Source organism: Danio rerio, chromosome 2 (assembly GCF_052040795.2).
Source record: "Danio rerio strain M-AB ecotype USA chromosome 2, GRCz13ab, whole genome shotgun sequence".
NCBI lineage: Eukaryota > Metazoa > Chordata > Actinopteri > Cypriniformes > Danionidae > Danio > Danio rerio.
The window spans coordinates 14,519,484-14,538,266 of NC_141022.1; the positions used below are offsets into that span (position 1 = coordinate 14,519,484).

The 18,783-nt window shown below is 39.1% G+C and overlaps 1 protein-coding gene and 1 long non-coding RNA gene across 13 annotated transcripts in view; both read left to right on the forward strand.

Moving 5' to 3' along the window:
- cfap57 (cilia and flagella associated protein 57) overlaps window positions 1–12,665 on the forward strand; it is a 311,646-nt gene extending 298,981 nt beyond the window's left edge. For 2 of the 12 annotated variants that reach the window (NM_001442690.1, NM_001442695.1), the window contains 5 exon segments: window positions 8,599–8,733; window positions 8,815–8,958; window positions 9,387–9,434; window positions 12,117–12,246; window positions 12,397–12,665. In NM_001442690.1, the coding sequence (NP_001429619.1) occupies window positions 8,599–8,733; window positions 8,815–8,958; window positions 9,387–9,434; window positions 12,117–12,246; window positions 12,397–12,557 (618 nt within the window). In that variant the 3' untranslated portion in view covers window positions 12,558–12,665. 12 annotated transcript variants of the gene reach the window in all.
- On the forward strand, window positions 2,266–4,550 carry LOC137489879 (uncharacterized). The gene is made up of 3 exons (XR_015478306.1): window positions 2,266–2,527; window positions 2,802–2,902; window positions 3,786–4,550. It is a non-coding gene; the product is annotated as an uncharacterized LOC137489879 (long non-coding RNA).
- Window positions 12,666–18,783: the final 6,118 nt, after the last annotated feature.

Consider the following 18,783-nt stretch of genomic DNA (forward strand, 5'->3'; position numbering starts at 1 on the left):
CAACTGTCGGATGGACATCGTGTGTGGACAGGCTATGATGCCTAGATGACGACTTAGTCCTGGATGAAGTTTCGTAGGAAGAGGGTTTTGAAGTTTCCCATCATCTTCAAGATCCGGGTTGTCATGTGCAGCAAGGTATGCTTGTCTAAACCTGTGGTAGATGGCTTGAGGTGTCTTGTGGCAACCTTGTTTGGTTTCCAGGGCAGTAAACACTCCATGTTCAGACTCAGAGCTTTTAAACTCAATCTGTGTTAAACTTCAATCAGTGCTTCACACAGTAGTAGGTAGTTTGACTTTATGTGAGCACGTTGTCTGTCTAGGAAACTTTGCACCCCAGGACTGGATTTGGATCTGAGGAGGTAGAACCGGTCTCTGTCAGTCACATGAGGTCTTGCTTCAAGATAAAAGTCTATGTCCTGGAGGTAAGCCTGGATGTTTCTGCTCTTAGTAGAGTTTAGGTTAAACTGGGTGATGCTTTTCACCAGTTTATCAAGGTCTCTAAGAGTCTCTTCCTGTGCAGGTTTGACAGCCGTGTGTAGTGACTTTCTGCTTGCATCAGAAGGGAAGTTGTTGGTGGTTAGGTCTGGTGATGACTTGGTCTTCAGCCGTTCACTTCTTCCACTGTTTATGGAGATGAGGGAGTCAGCTTTGCTCAGCAGAGGTGATGCTGATGAGGGCTTTGCCCATCTTGGCTCTGGTTTATGTTGATAGACCTGTATGAGTTCTCTGAGCCTTTAGAGTTCATCGCTGATGTTATCTAGCTGTTGGGTCAGGTTATCATTTGCACTGCTGTATGTGCTCACATGGTCCTCCAGAGCATTAATTTTAGCGTCTTTGTGTTGGGTGCTAGTTTTAGCTTCCTCTACTTGCTGTTCAGCAGACTGGAGACGCTGTATCAGGTCCTGCTGGGATGACTTCAGTTCATGGTTCTGGTCTCTTTCAGCAACAGCAAGGGCAGTTTGGAGCTGTTCAACTTGTCTCTTAGTTAGATGCTTCACTTCGTCTGATACTTTGATCTGGTCCTGGGTTTTCTCTGTGCAGCATTGGAGGTGCAGTAGCTTTTTCAGGAACTCAGTGGTTTGACACTTGAAGTCATCTTGGCCTTTAGCTTCCAGCTTGTCGATGTGGCTTTGTGCACACGTCAGCTCCTTCTGAAGCTGGGTGAGGTGCTGGTCGCTAAGCTTGAGCTGCGCTGTGAAGGCGTCACTCAGGAGACAGGTGAATTTTGTTAGCTGTGGCTGGTTGTGATTCTGGCTCGAGTCCTGTGTCAAAAGCCTTTTCAGAATCATGAATATTACTAAAAGTAATAAAAGTTAAATTGCCTTGGTGATTAGGCCATCTGTAGCCAGGTTTCCACATCTTCTCCTCGAGCAGTGGGGTTTGCAGTCGGTGACATGCTGGCTTGCTGGGAGGTGGAGACTGATCCAGATCTTTGTGGTGTTATCAGTCTATATGTAGTGGAGCAGCTAAGTGTTGTTTGTTTCAGTGATTATGAACCAAAATTAAGTGGTGTAATGACTCCGTGTGAGAAAAGAAAAGAGAGAGAACAAGGTTAAAACAAATTTAAACAGAAATATTATTTTTCTTTCAGTTATGAAAAGATTTATAATATTTTGTATCACTGAAAATGAAAGGAAAAATATTACGCTTTTATTTATGAGGGGAATACTATAATTAAAATTCTAATTCTAATTTTTTTGTCTCAATTCAGCAGGATTGACACCAAGCACCTTACTTGTTGGACTGCTAACAAGCAATGTTTTAGAGGGAACAGCTGTTCACTACTCGTTTCTGTCAATTGATCTTGAAGGAAAATCAGAAGTTTTAATTGCATTCACAAACGCATAAAGTGAATCAAAACAAGGATGGTTTGAGTACAAAACAAATTTGTTTCTTTTCCATAGACTTGATAAGTTGGTTTGCTTAGATTTGCTTACTACAAATGAGATGAAAAGGATTGAAGACAGGAGGAAACAAGGGAAAGCAAATGAAAATTATCCAGAAAGAAGCAGGGAGAAAAAGGAGAACTGAGTGGACCCGGTTCACAACTAGCTCTGAAGCCTTAAAGAGCATATTGTAGGTTAAAAAAACTGTTTAAAAAAAAAAAAAGGTAGAATCGTTTGTGAAAATACTCTATAATACCATAAAATACCATATTAAAATGTTTTACAAAGTGCAAGGGCACAAATTTTAAAGAAAATGTGTCTGTTTTCCCACTTCCGCTTTTTTCTAACCACCCCGGTGACGTCAGAAGAGTTATCTGACAGACGCGCGCTGTTTACAGTGGGGCAGAGGAGCTAATAGCAGAACTGGTTGTTAGTTTTGCCATAATTTATCATCATCGTGGTATATTATTGCGTTTATGGAAACTGCACAAACTCCAGACTGTCAACAGATCAAGTCCACAAGTTTCCTCTTGCTATTTTGGTTCGTGAAATGGGATGAATCCGATAAGAGTGATAGCTGACGCGAACGGCAAAAAAACACTCCTGGATCAGTCGGAGATGCAGCTCGATGGCTGTACACGGTAAGACAACTCGTTTTTTGTTAATGTTTGTCAACTTTCAAGTCCGTAAGCATTATTCTTTGGGTAATTTGAAGCAATGTGAAGTGTTTACTATGGAGTAGCCGATAGCACGGCTGCTAGTTTGTATTGTTAAGCATATTAAATATACTTTTTTAAAGCGTGTAAAATTGTACACGTATGATAAGACGGCTAGTAGCATCAGTTTGCTAATATAATAATTGTCTTGTTTATTTACAGCATTGTGACTTTGTTTGCTTTGTGGTGTGTTTATTAGACTTTGGGAGACAGATGATGACCCGGAGCTGAAGGCTTTCTCTCCACTGGTCTTTTGCTCAACTGTGCTTCACTTTAGCTCACAGAGTAACCTCAACTAAGGTAAAGTGGATTTTATATTAGCACATTCGATTAGTGACAGCTTGTGTGACACACTCTCAGTATTGTTTACCATAGTACTTTTATTATAATGACTGAAATCACACGTAAATATGACTTAAAAACAACATTAGCACTATTAAACTGACAGTGAACAATGTTGTACTTTGATAGTCATTGGCTGCTAACATGATATTAGGGATTAGCAAATTAGGGATTCTGAAATTATATTATTAGAGAGAAAGTCAGAATGTGTGAATATAAAACCAATTTTACCTCAGACATTCACCTCGTTCATCGGGTAAAATATTATGACCCCTATCGTGAATTATTTGTGCATGGTATTATTTGATAACAAAAACTAGAAGGGCAAAGAATTACTACAATATTTCTATATAATGCAGACAGGTAAACTCACACTATCTTTGACTTCCTTTTTTTTTTAAATATTGGAAACGTGTAACCATTGACTTCCATATCTGTTTTTCCCACTATAGAAGTCAATGGTTACAGATTTTTTAGCTTTCTTCAAAATATCTTGGTTTGTGATCAACAGAAGAAAGTCATTAAGGTTTGAAACCACTTGAGGGAGAGTAAAAATATTCTGTCCTGTCAATGAGTAAAGGCACTTTTTATTCACATATGAGGAATATTCATCTTGTAGAAGAAAAACAAATAACATTCAAAAAATTGAAGTTTGTTCTTACATGCTCAACTTATAATGGGTACAGTCTACTGTATATGTGAGATGGTTTGCAGTTCACTATCCAGGGGTCTGCAAATGTGGTTGGGTTTTCTGTATTGTGTTATATTAAAAATCATATGGTGAATTTTAAAATATACATTGTTAATAAACATGATTTAAACTTTTGCATTATTTCCCCAGAATATATGCATCAGCCCTCACTGCGTGTCTGACGGTGGACTACTGGAGTTCATCACAGGCTCGACGAGAATGCAGAACCTTGCACTACATTTGCTCTCCTTTCTAGATCCTTCCAGTGGGTTTACAAGGATGAAGCTGTCGGCACCTTTTTACACAGCATTCACAATTTAACACACATTAAAGACATGATGGTGTGGCACCCACATAAACGTTGGCCAACTTACTGAAAAATAATTTTAGGTTTACTTTTAAATGGGTCAGATTATATATTTTCCTTTCAGTATACACACACTCATACAGATACTTATACATATATAAAGAGTAAAAATGCTGGGTAATAACACTGCTTATGATTTTGTGCTATATAAATAAAACTTGAACTTGAGTTGCATTTAGAATTTGAACTTGAATTAGGGTTGAAGTTTATTTAATCATAAATGCAGATCAGATCTGTTGATCAAATCTTTGTAAATATTTTGTACTGTAACAACTATACTTGTCTTTTTATGGATAGTAGCCTAAATGGGATCTGATACAGATAATCTTATACACAATGAAAAAATGACAAAAATACATATTTAAAAACTTATTTTAATTGTTTTAATATTTGATTTTGTTTTTATTTTAATACAGAAGCTCTGAAAACCTTTTGTAAAATAAAAAAGTTTTTCTAGTACCTTGTTTACATGTTTCTGCATTATTCCAGATGTTCTGTGTTATTTGTGTTTTGTATTCACTTATCTACTATTAAAAATAGTGTCAATTAAATGCTCATTAGTTTCTGTTACTGGTAAGTATTAATACTTATAGATGATCAATGCTAGCTTTGCTGTTGCCAGATAAGATTTTGTTATCTTACATATCTCTCTGTAAGCCACCATTGGTCTCACCATAAACCAGCTCTGTTCTCCCTCAGAATAGAGTTAAATTACACTTCTCTGACTGCTGTTCTGTCTGCTGGTCTATCCACAGGCTTATAATTGTATGGCTGTGGTCTGTTGTTTGTGTGAGTCTTTCAGAATATCTTATCTCGGCAACCAAACGCGCACCACGATCAGTTGTCTTCATAGTGTTTATATACGCAAACTCCCTGATCCGACATCACTTCCGGTCTGGCGATTCAAACGTGGAAGTAAATTTCCATGACTAAAAACGACTCCAAACGGCTTAATAATAAACTTTAACGTATATTTTAAAGAAAATCTAATTCTTACTTTACTCTTACACACATTGTCTCACTGGGGTGTCTAACCTACAATATGCTCTTTAACGTCTTGCTACGAGTACAAAATTGATAGTTGACGTACAACTAAACAAAATAAATAAGAGAGTGGGTTGTCTCTAATTTATTCAAGACTCTTAATGAGGAAAGTTGAAGGAGGAAGGGATAATACAGGGAAACAAAAACATCCAATGGCTATAAGTGCATAACCACTATAATGTAAATCAGCTGTCACGCCGCTCGGATTACTCCATATGAGACCACATGTCACTGTTACTACGCTGTGTCGCCGCGCCCTCAGCCCTTGGAACGACCCCTCGTTCCTACAGGCCGGAGTGCCTCTAGGACAGGCGTCCAAGTCATGTTGTTTCAACAGATGCTTCCAGCATGGGTTGGGGGGCTGTGTGCTGTGGGCATGCAGCTGCGGGCCTGTGGAAAGGAACCCAGTTGCATTGGCACATCAATCGCCTGGAACTGTTTGCAGTGTTCCTCGCTCTCCACCGTTTTATCCGGTGCTGGAGCAGCAGCACGTGCTGGTCAGGACGGACAGCACGGTGGCAGTAGCATATATCAACCGCATGGGGGGTATTCCTTCTTGCCCCATGTCTCAGCTCGCCTGCTGTCTGCTCCTCTGGAGTCATCTCCGGCTAAAATCGCTGCGTGCCATTCACATTCCAGGCAAGCTCAACCGTGCAGCCGATGCGCTCTCACGGCAGCCTTTATGTCCCAGAGAATGAAGACTCCACCCCGAGTCTCTTCAGCTGATATGGGCGCGATTCGGGGAAACCCAGATCGATCTGTTTGCTTTCCCGAGAATGCTCATTGCCAGCTGTTCTTTTCCCTGATCGAGGGCTCTCTCGGCACGAATGCACTGGCCCACAGCTGGCCTCGGGGCATGCGCAAATATGTGTTTCCCCCAGTGAGCCAAGGTCAGGGAGGACGAGGAACAGGTTTTGCTGGTTGCGCCTCTCTGGCCCAACCGGACCTAAATGTCAGAGCTCTCCCTCCTCGCGATGGCCCTCCGCTGGCAGATCCTTTTGAGAGAGGACTTACTCTCTAATAATCCACCCCGCCTCCCTCTTATGCCCTCTTAGGATCTCGCCCTCATTCTCACGAGCCTGCGTCAGATCCCTTCGATCCTCGACTCAGTATCTTCAAGATTTCTGTCCCTAAAGACAGCTTTGCTGGTCGCGTTGATATCGATTTAGAGAGTCGGGGACCTGGAGGCATTTTTCAGTGAGTGACTCGTGCCTGTAATTCGGGCTGGCTTACTCTCTTGTTCCCGAGACCCCACCCGGGATATGTGCCCAAGGTTCTTACCACACCTTTTAAAGATCAGGTAGTGAGCCTGCAAGCGCTGCCCCTGGAGGAGGCAGACCCAGCCCTTTTCTTACCTTTTCCAGTTTGCGCTTTGCGTATTTATCTGGACCCCACTCAGAGCTTTAGATCATCTGAGCAGCTCTTTATCTGCTATGGTGGTCGGCAGCAGGGAAGTGCCTTATCGAAACAGAGGTTGGCCCACTGGATAGTGGATGCCATCTCCCTCGCTTACCAGAGCCAGGGCGAGCCGGGTCCCCCGAGAGTGTGTGCTCACTCCACTCGGAGCATCGCATCCTCTTGGGCACGTGCACGCGGTGCCTCTCTAACAGACATCTTTAGAGCTGCGGGCTGGGCGACACCTAATACATTTGCAAGGTTTTACAATCTGCGAGTGGAGCCGGTTTCCTCAAGGGTATTAGGTAACCCTTGGTGATTGAGGAAACAACTCGGTTAAGGTGTTGAAACACACTTGCTGCACCATTCTCCCTAACACGGAGATACGTGCGCTTTTTCATCTGTCAGTAAAATTTCCCGTTAGGTGAGCCCTGCAGATTCCTCTGAGGCCCCCAGCATTGACTAAGTGGAGGAGTCACTCGCTGGCCCATTATGTTGTAGGTCTGCCCGCTGGTCAGCCCGCGTTTTGGGTATAGGTGCCCGCTATGCATGATCCCCACTAGGCGATCCCATATGCTTATTCAGCCACGGTGCAGTCCCCCGTCGCGGGCGGACCCGTGTCTTCCCTCTCCGCTAATAATATTTTGACATCATATCTCCCCATTGGGTAGCAGGAGGTCTCCGCAGCGTCCTCCCTATCGGGACTGCATGCTTTCCCAACATACTGTCGTATTTTCCTAGAATTATTTAGATGCTTGTGACTCCCAAAAAAATATATTTAAATCCGTAAAACTTCTTTGAAGTGGGATAAGTAAGGGCCAGGGATCACGTTGGAAGACCGCGCCTCTCTTTGATGCAGGATCGCTCACGCTATGCCTGGCTATCCTCTCATCGGAGGTGAAAGTAGGTGCAGTCATTATGGCATTTTCCAGACATTTCCCCATTCATGGATTAAAATCCACTTATAGCATTGAAGTTCCCCATCCGAAGAGGAACGCTTTGGTTACTAAAGTAACCCAAATACTATATAGCATCGCCATAATGATTGTTCTTAAGCTGTAAGTGTGAGTCTCTTCAGCTTAAAAGTATGGCATTTCCTTGCTTACCCTGTGCTTATATGTGGAGCTAATTGGCAATAAGGCACACGTGCGCAAGCTTACGCTGCCAACTCATTTGGCATTTCATTGGCCCGTTTTATACTCGTTCAGACAATTGGCTTTCTGAAACAAAATCCCCATTCGTGGATTTAAATCCACATATTGCATTTCCGTTCCCCTCCTCGGGGAACGAGGGTTACTTTGGTAACCAGAGCAGTTTATAGAGTAGTTTGTTGTAAAACACACTGTGTATAGTACAATAATGACTGTATTGCACAACCTTATCTAGACAAATTGGTAATGGAGTTATTTAATAAGCTCACTGTTTCTTTCAAAAACCTCAAGAGCCCTCTTTTAGAACAGATTGGAAAACCTCAACACATGAGTGTGCTTTCTAGATGGGAATCAGCTTTGATATATATATATATATATATATATATATATATATATATATATATATATATATATATATATATATATATATATATATATATATATTACTGCAATAAGCTGTTTCTCATTGGCAATGGAATAAAATAAGGGAATATATTTGTGTTTCAATTCATAATATAAACAGCTGTTCACATTGACTTTAGCCTATATAAGTTTTGTTTAGAACATAAGGTTATCTGTTCTGACATACTGTGTTAAAGCATTTGTAAATTTGACTTTAAAATTACATTGCTTTGGTCTTGGTTGAGCTTGTGTGTAAAAGAAGTTTAAGCATTTTAAATTAGTGTTAACTGAATGCACTTTGTGTCAAAGCAACAATAAATGTGGTAATTTTATAGCCAACAAATACTGATGTTGTGCTAACTACGTTAAGAGTTTAGGAAACTTGTTAAATGTATTAAAAAAAAAAACTGTCATAGCCATTGTAAAAAAAAATACTGTAAATGAACTGTAGAGGAAATAATATTATGGTGGCCTGGTTTTACCTGGATGCTGGGTTTGTCAGTTGGGTTAGGAGTATTTCTGCGTTATATTAAAAACAAAACAAATATTTTTGTCTGATCTACTTCAGTCTTTACACTACTGATTAGTATTCCATGGTTTCTAGGTGCAGGATACAGGGGTTCTGGTACAGAGATTCAAAGGTGATCTTTACAAATGTGTTGAATACATCCAAGACCCCCAAAGATTAAAGGAAAACATCCAAGAGCTCTACAAAAAATATGTACAGCCATCAGATGTGGTAAGATATCAAAATACTGAAGTTGATATTTGTATTGTTTTGAGCCCCAGTTACTCAATCATGTGAGGTGTTGGACTGTAGGTGGAGAAACCAGGAGAGGACACAGATGTGCCAAAGGAAAACAGCAGACACAGGGAGCACTATGAAAATGTCATAATTAAACTGAAGAAGCAGCTTAGCAGAGACACAAACATTTTTCAGGCCAAAAACACCAAGCTCATGAAGGTAAGATAAACAAACAACAACAACAACTAAAAGGACTGAACTGAATTGACAAATGCACGCAAAAAATAAATAAATAAATAAATAAATAACTTATATTGTAGCAAATGTATTTCCCTCTAGCTTGTAGTTATGATTTTACATAAGCAGATCATATGGTATTTTAGTGTCCTAACATTGGGCTAAAGTCGTCTTCAACAAGTGTTTAGGTTAGAAATTATTGTAATGTTCTCAAAATATTCATTTAATATTAGAGTTAAGTTGCTATGATTTTGATTCAATCAATTTGAGACATGTGACATCATTTAAAAATCCCTCACTTCTTCTAAATCAGTTTGAGTTTCTTTCTATTGTTGAACACAAATTAAGGTGTATTAAAGAATGTTGGAAAGCAGCAGCCAATTACTTATATCTTTATTTGTGTTCAACAGAAGAAAGAAAAGCATGAAAGATTGGAACGACTTGAGGGTGAGCAAATAGTGAGATTTTTTTTTTTTTTTCCATTTTGGGTAAAATATGCCGTTTCCATAAGTCAATTCTGCTCTTATTACTCAGCTGGCCAAGTCTGGTTTGATTGGTCTTTCTATATCTGTTCTGTGTTAGAAACAAAGTACTCATTTCAGTGTGTTTGTATGTTGTGGGGAGGCAAGGATTTTTCAAATACATTTCTTTGATCATGCTGACATAGACTTTAACATAGACTGGTAGCTAGAGGTGGCAAAATTAATTGCTTCTTTGGTGCACCGCGATGCAGACTTGGACAATTCGGTATCGGTTCAGTAATAATCATAACCGGTTATTATGTAGTGACGTCATTTATCTCATTTATTTATGTTGCGGTAGCTTACTATAATGAGGGAGGCGAGCGCAAGTATTTATAACTCTTAAACTACTTAAAAACACAGAAGCTGTGCACAATTTTACTGCGTGTGTGATAGCTGAACAGTCTTTCACTGACACAGTGAATCCCCTATTTCACTGCGATTGAGAGAATGAAGGTAAACTCCATTTATCTCTCCCTCTCTCTGGACAAGCACGTGTGTGTGTGTGTGTGTGTGTGTGTGTGTGTGTGTGTGTGTGTGTGTGTGTGTGTGTGTGTGAATAAGAGAGAAAGTGATGCTGTGTATCACTTGTTTGTTTGGTGCTGTCTATGTGTGTGTGTGTGTGTGTGTGTGTATGTGTGTGAATAAGAGAGAGTGATGCTGTGTGCCGCTTGCTTGGTGCTGTGTCTAAGTGTGTGTGTGTTTATTCAGACAGCTTGTTATGCCCCCCCACCAATATAAAACATTATGGAAAGTCAATGCACCGTTATGCACAGAGATATCGAATTGTACCAATTCGAACCATGAGAGCAGTCTAGGTTCACACCTCTACTGGTAGAAGATTAAAGATTTTTTAAAAAGTTGACAACACTTCATGGATGCTCATAAGATCATAAAATCTTTAGAATCACAAAATGACAATCACAAAATGACATGATGGATATGCATGCTATTTTATCAGTGGTGGAAAAAAGTAATGACGAATCATTATTAAGTAAATAGGCCATTACTTGCCAAAAAATGTAGTCAGACTAAAAATATGTTGTAAATACTACTCAAAGTATGAATATAAGTTACCATTTTAAAATAACTCAAAAGTAGTGTGTTATGGTGTAAAAATCCCAGATTATATCTTGCAAATAAAAGTTACATTGCATCAGTGCCATTTTCTTTTAAGGGTGTTTCTAAGTTTCTAAAATAAAATTATTTGCCATTCATGCAATAAGTATAAATGTAAAATTTTATATTAATCTAATGTGAGAACATATTAATTACATTAATATATGCATCTATAATAAGCTGACAAAAAGCAGGCTGTTCACAAGCAAAGAGAAATCTGTGTAACCCAAGGGGTAACAATTTAGATGTCTGCATATGTTAAAGGTGCAGTAGGTGATTGTCTTAAGAAACAGATTTTGTCGTGCTGGTTAAAAGTCTCTTCACAGTCCATTGGTAATGATTAAATTAAATGATCTAATTGTGTTTATGTGGTGATGCAGTGGTAGGTAGTGCTGTCTCTTCACAGCAAGAAGGTCGCTGTTTCGAGCCTCGGCTGGGTCAGTTGGCATTTCTGTGCGGAGTTTGCATGTTCTCCCTGCCTTCGCATGGGTTTCCTCTGGGTGCTCCGGTTTCCCCAACAGTCTAAAGACATGCAGTACAGGTGAATTGGGTAGACTAAATTGTCCGTAGTGTATGAGTGTGATTGAGTGTGTGTGGAAGTTTCCTAGTGATGGGTTGCAGCTGGAAGGGCATCAGCTGTGTAAAACATATGCTTGATAAGTTGGCAGTTTATTCCTCTGAGGCGACTCCAGATGAATAAAGGGACTAAGCAGAAAGAAAATTAATTAATAGAAAATTTGTTTATATTTATTTTTACATTCTGGGTAGGACATAAAACTAAAAAATGTTCATCCAATTAAATATTGTGGGTCCGACATATCCCATAATTCCGATAAGTAAAAAACAGTTAAAACAGTTTAGTCACGCAAAGCTGATGTAGAGTGTGTGTTATGACTGAGTTATATACACAGACGTGTTTTTCAGCCACTGAAATCTCCCGGTGAAAGATTGATGGACTATTTTTAGTTTCATAATGGACCTTTGACAGTATTGATAATGTAGGTTTTTATTTAGTTAAACAACAGAACATCAGTAAATAGCGTTATTCCGCCTAGCCTGCTTTACTGAGCTGAAGTTGCTTTTATATTCACATTGGTTCATTTTTTAACAATAAGAGCCTCCCTATACTGTTTACCATGCTACTCTAAATATTCACTCTGAAATAGCATGTAAGTGTGGCTTAGTAATAACTTAAATTCCTGCATGCCGCCGGCCAAACACTAGCTACATTTCTTACTGGCATGACATGACATGAACTAGTGCCTTGTCTGCTGTCGTGTCACAGTGTGCGCATTTACAATATCAGGAGGTTTGGCTTTGAAACACAGTCCCTCCCCACTGTCCAAAGATAATATGCTAAGCGGTTAGCATTTTGGCAGATCACCTACTGCACATTTAATGCTTAGATCATGCAAATAATTATTAACATATATACACACTTAAATGTATCAGAGGGTTTCTGTTTGTGTGTAAGAATTCACTTTTGTCACCTATATCCAGGACAATGTTACGCTTATGAAAGAGATAAATGATCTGCGTCAAGAGCTCCACACAGTCCGAATGCAGCTGCGCAGCTTTGAGAGTCAAAGCAGCTTAAACAAACACATCAAGGGCTCTGCTAACACAAAAGGTGACCCATTTGATTAATTTTGATACTTTTGGTGTAATAATTTTGCATTCTGTACTTTTACAACTGTTACTCTTTCAGAATATAAACAAATTGCTCATTGATTATCATGGACCATGTAAACACTGACTTTTATTTTTGTTCATGTTGGAGACTTAGGTACAGATTCAGCAGGCAGGACCAGCTTGATGATGCAGCAGAATTTTGAAGAAACAGAGAAGGTCATCCAGGTTCAGCGAATGGAAATCCAGAGACTCAAGCAAAAGATTCTCAGCCAGACATCCTCCTCTAGAACTAAACTGCCACCACTTTAAACAATATTTTTGTATCATCTCTAAATAAAGTATTGTTATTTTATGCATCAGTTATAAGGAACAACAATACTGTTTGTCCAGATCTAAATAAATGTTCTATATATATCTATATATATCTATATATATATATATATATATATATATATATATATATATATATATATATATATATATATATATATATATATATTCTGAATGAGACTTGCCTCTAGAATTTGAACAAAGTAAATAGATCAATTACTAAATAAATAGATCAAGTATTCAGCCATAAAAAAAATAGCTTCACATGTTGCTAATTTAAAGCCTGCATGAAAGAACAGTTAACATTGTCCCTTTTTTCATGATGCACGTCCAATTGAAACTATTTGCGAAATGAGAAAATAAAGTAGGGTGATTAATTATTTTGTCTTTTGTGAACCGATTGGATTGCCCAAATGGAGAATGATTTAAATGCAGGTTGTTGACTATTACTGTTCACCAGAATAACCATCAGCACTCTTTGATGCAGAATATTTTCAGATGCATGATGATAAGGAGATTGAGGAGCTAACTTTTACACATGGAATCGTATCTTATTAGATTAAACCACTTATGAAGGGCAGAAACACACACACATATATATATATATATATATATATATATATATATATATATATATATATATATATATATATATATATATGTATGTATGTATTACAGAATTTCCTTCTTTTAGTAAACGGAAAATTCTGTAAAACTTCCGTAAAAAAAAATAAAAACAGAAAAATGTAGTGTTAATTTTCTGCCAGTACATTCTCAGTTTTTTTTACAGAACTTCCTTCTTTAAAAAAATCTATTAAATTTACAGAAAAATACTGGCAGCTGTGGTTGCCAGTAATCTGCTGTTTTTAACATTTTAAGTTCGTAAATTCCATTTACGGAATATTTCTGTAAAAAACACATTCCACCGTCTGTATTTCATCGAACAAATTTAACCCCTCAAATCCCAGAGCAAAATTCTTACTAGTGTCCTCACTTACTAGTGTCCTCACTACTGTTCAACTACGGTTGAACAACCAGACAGTGAGTCTAATTAAAGGAGGAGTGAGAATTATTGATAAACAACTGTTAACAGTAGAATCACTGAAGGAAAAAAAAATAAAATTACAGCCAAAACCAAAGATGAAATCAACTGAGAATAAAGCTCTAAAATAAAACAATAATTAATAAAAATAAAACAAATTACACAATGTAAATGTATTTTCTCAAGACCTCAGCAGAGATCATTAAACAACACAAACTTCAGGAACTTCACTGACGTTTGACTGACGTTACTGACGTTTGACTTTTTATAGGTGGCGCTGTCGAGTCATTTTGCCACGCCTACTTCCAAAACCCATATTAACCAGCCATTTACATTGCATTTGGTGTGTGTGCAAATTTTCATAAGTTTTCGGGCATAATTAGACCCTCAAAAATGCCCAGATTAGGGGCGGAAAAATAATATGAATTAAAGCTGCAAGCAGCGATGATAGGGACCTCGCACCCGGGCTCACCGCCGCCCGGTGGCCTCAGGATGACAGAGAACAGCAAACAATATTAATTTAGTCAGTCAGTCAGTCTTTATTAATTTCCCGAAAGCAATTAGGTTGCAGCATACAAGCATGTCACACACAGTACACAAAAGTACATTACACAATACATATTTTACCCTAAGTTTAAAAACTTTACAGCTGAGGGGATGAATGAAAGTTTTAAACGAATTGTTTTTACTAATAGGAGTTCTGTATCGAATACCGGAAGGGAGAAGATAAAACTCGTGGTGCATAGGATGGAAATCATCTGACAGAATACTCTGAGCTTTACTCAAAACTTGTCTCTGGTATAACTGAGCCATGGGCATCTGTTTTTTCCCTGTTATTTTTCCTCCTTGGTTCACAATTTTCTCCAAACAACTCTTTTTTTTTCACACTTAGAGAATTGAACCAACAAAGCAAAGAAAAAGATAACAGTGACTGAATGTATGAACTGTAAAACATGCACGAGTGATTTATCTTTACCAAAAGATCTCAATTTCTGTAAACAGTATAATCTTTGTTACCCCTTCTTACACAACATACTAGTATTAGCAGAAAAGGACAATTTATTATCTAAAACAGTTCCCAGATACTTATACTGATCAACACTCTCAACATCCACTCCATTAATACTAATTTAAGCCAATATATATATAAAAAACCTGAGAAAATCAGAAATTTATGCCAAACTTTCTACGGTCAGCAGGTGGCGCTATGACTGTGACTCAATATTGCAATGTAGAGGTCTTCAGGAAGGAAATTTAGTCAGCGATGTGAAGTTTCAGGCAGATCGGACATTGTTTGGCTAAGTTAAAAGCCAAACAGCCTTCTGTCAGCAGGTGGTGCTATGACTGTGATTCAATATTGGCATGTAGATGTCTTCAGTGTAGGTATCTTATCAACCATGTGAATTTTCAGGCAGATTGGACATTGTTTGGCTGAGTTATAAGCAGTGTTGGGGAGTAACTAGTTACATGTAACGCCGTTACGTAATTTAATTACTAAATAAAAGTAACAGTAATTAGTTACAGTTACTAAGAAAAATATGTAATTAAATTACAGTTACTTTTGAAAATGTTAAAAATTACAAATGGGGTTACATCTAATAATTTTCTTAAAATCTCTGTGATATGTTGAATAATATTAATCTATTCCTTTGCCTGTTTTTGATATGCACGATGGCTTCTGCTAAGGCCATTTATTCAAGCGCTGATGTGTTTGATTTGCGGCGCAACCACGTCCGTAAATCCCAGGGGGAACATGTTCATTGTCCTCCTCACCAAATAAAATATATAAATATATATGTATATATAAACGCACTCTCTATTTTGAAAAATATGTGTGTATACCTAAAATAATTGTCTAAGTAGAAAAAAAAACGCATTTATCATGCCTGAGTTATAACAACTTCCTGTTTTGTGGCGAATCGTCAAAGTTTGCAAGGCCGCCACGGACACGCCCATCGACGAAAACTCTAAAGCTTCGCAATTTAACATCGCCAAGGCCTTTAGATGACAAAACCCAATTTTGGTGTCGATCGGATAAAATCCCTAGGAGGAGTTTGTTAAAATACAATGCCTGGAAATGTCAAAAACGTAATTTTTTCGCCGCAGGAAGTTAAAAATATCCGACTTCCTGTTGGGTTTGAAATATGGCTCCAAGAGACTTTTTCGTATGTTTTGGCATGTTTGAGGTGTGTGCCAATTTTCGTGCATGTGCGTGATTCGTAGATCAGGGGCTCGTCCGTTTAATTTTTCTAGGTGGCGCTGTCGAGTCAATTTGCCACGCCTACTTCCGAAGCCCATAACAAACGTAAATTTTCGCCACTTCTGAGGCCTGTGCAAAGTTCCGTGAGTTTTCGGGCATGTTTAGCCCCTCAAAACCGCGATTCATTGGAGAGAATAATAATAATAATAATAATAATAATAATTAAAGCTGCAAGCAGCGATGATAGGGACCTCGCACCCGGGCTCACCGCCGCCCGGTGTTCTCAGGATGACAGAGAACAGCGAACAATATTAATTTAAGCCAATATATATTTAAAAAACCTGAGAAAATCACAGATTTATGCCAAACTTCCTCCTGTCAGCAGGTTGCGCTTGGACTGTGTGTCAATATTGGCATGTAGATGTCTTTAGGAGATAAATTTTATCAACCATGTAATTTTTCAGGCAGATCGAACATTGCTTGCCTGATTTATAAGTAACTTCCTATTGTCAGCAGGTGGCGCTATGACTGTGACTTGATATTGGCTTGTAGATGTCTTCAGGTGAGGATTTTATTCAACCATGTGAATTTTCAGGCAGGTCAGACATTGTGTGGCTGAGTTATCAGCCAAACTTCTGGTTGCCAGCAGGTGGCGCTATGACTGACTCAATATTGTTATGTGGATGTGTTCAGAAGAGGACTTTTATCAACCATGTGAAGCTTCAGGCAGATCGGACATTGTGTGGTTGAGTTATAAGGACTTCCTGGTCAATGGCGAAGCGTTGAGGTTTGTCATGCCACCACGGACACACCCCTCTGCGAAAACTCTAAAGCTTCGCAATTTAACATCGCCAAGGCCTTTAGATGACAAAACCAAATTTTGGTGTTGATCGGATAAAATCCCTAGGAGGAGTTCGTTAAAATACAACGTCTGGAAATGGCAAAAACGCCACTTTTTTTCAGCAGGAAGTTAAAAATATCCGACTTCCTGTTGAGTTTGAGATATGGCACCAGGAGACTTTTTCATATGTTTTGGCATGTTTGAGGTGTGTGCCAATTTTCGTGCATGTGCGTGATTCGTATATCAGGGGCTCATCCAATTAATTTTTTTAGGTGGCGCTGTCGAGTTGATTTGCCACGCCCACTTCAATATTGTTATGTGGATGTGTTCAGGAGAAGACTTTTACCAACCATGTGAAGTTTCAGGCTGATCAATTGTGGGGTTGAGTTATGAAGGTCTCCTGGTCAATGGCGAAGCATTGAGGTTTGTCATGCCACCATGGACACGCCCCTCTCCGAAAACTCTAGATCTTCACAATATATCATCACTAGAGCTTTTAGATAACACTACCCAATTTTGGTGCTGATACGATAAAATTTGTGGGAGGAGTTTGTTACTCTGTAAAACATGTCATTTCCTGTGGCCAGCAGGTGGCGCTGTAACTGTATCTGGATATTGGCATGTAAACGTGTTCAGGTCAGGACTGTTATTAAACGTGTGAATTTTGAGGCAGATCGGATAATGCATGTCTGAGTTATAACGACTTCCTGTTTTGTGGCGAATTGTCAAACTTTGCGAGGCCGCCACCGACACGCCCATCGACGAAAACTCTAAAGCTTCGCAATTTAACATCGCCAAGGCTTTAAGATGACAAAACCCAATTTTGGTGTCGATCGGATAAAATCCCTAGGAGGAGTTCGTTAAAATACAACGCCTGGAAATGGCAAAAACGCCACTTTTTCGCCGCGGGAAGTCAAAAATATCCGACTTCCTGTTGGGTTTGAGATATGGCTCCAAGAGACTTTTTCGTATGTTTTGGCATGTTTGAGGTGTGTGCCAATTTTCGTGCATGTGCGTGATTCGTAGATCGGGGGCACATCCGTTTAATTTTTCTAGGTGGCGCTGTCGAGTCATTTTGCCACACCCACTTCCGAGACCCATAATAAACGTAAATTTTCGCCACTTCTGAGGCGTGTGCAAAGTTCCGTGAGTTTTCGGGCATGTTTAGCCCCTCAAAATCGCGTTTCATTCCGGAAAAGAATAATAATAATAATAATTAAAGCTGCAAGCAGCGATGATAGGGACCTCGCACCCGGGCTCACCGCCGCCCGGTGACCTTACGATGACAGAGAACAGCGAACAATAATAATATAAGCCAATATATTTAAAAAAAAACTAAGAAAATCACAGATTTATGCCAAACTTCCTCCTGTCAGCAGGTGGCGCTATAACTGTGACTCAAGATTGGCATTTAGATGTCTTCAGGAGAGGAATTTAATCAACCATGTGAAGTTTCAGGCACATGGGACATTGTGTGGCTGAGTTATAAGCCAAACTACCTTCTGCCAGCAGGTGGCGTTATGACTGACTCAATATTGTTATGTGGATGTCTTCAGGAGTGGACTTTTATCAACCATGTGAAGTTTCAGGCAGATAAGAGATTGTGTGGAGATTGTGTTATAAGACAAACTACATTCTGCCAGCAGGTGGCGCTATTAAAGACTCAATATTATTATGTAGATGTGCTCAGGAGAGGACTTTCATCAACCATGTGACATTTTAGGCAGATCTGACATTGTGTGGCCGACTTACAAGCCAAACTTCCTTCTGCCAGCAGGTGGCGCTATGACTTTGACTCAATATTATCATGTAGATGTGCTCAGGAGAGGACTTTCATCAACCATGTGAAGTTTCAGGCAGATCGGACATTGTGTGGCCGAGTTACAAGCCAAACTACCCTCTGCCAGCAGGTGGCGCTATGACTGACTCAATATTGTTATGTAGATGTGTTCAGGAGAGGACTTTTATCAATCATCTGAAGTTTCAGGTAGATCGGACATTGTGTGGTTGAGTTATAAGGACTTCCTGTTCCATGGCGAAGCGTTGAGGTTTGTCATGCCACCACAGACACGCCCCTCTGCGAAAACTCTAGATCTTCACAATATATCATCGCTAGAGCTTT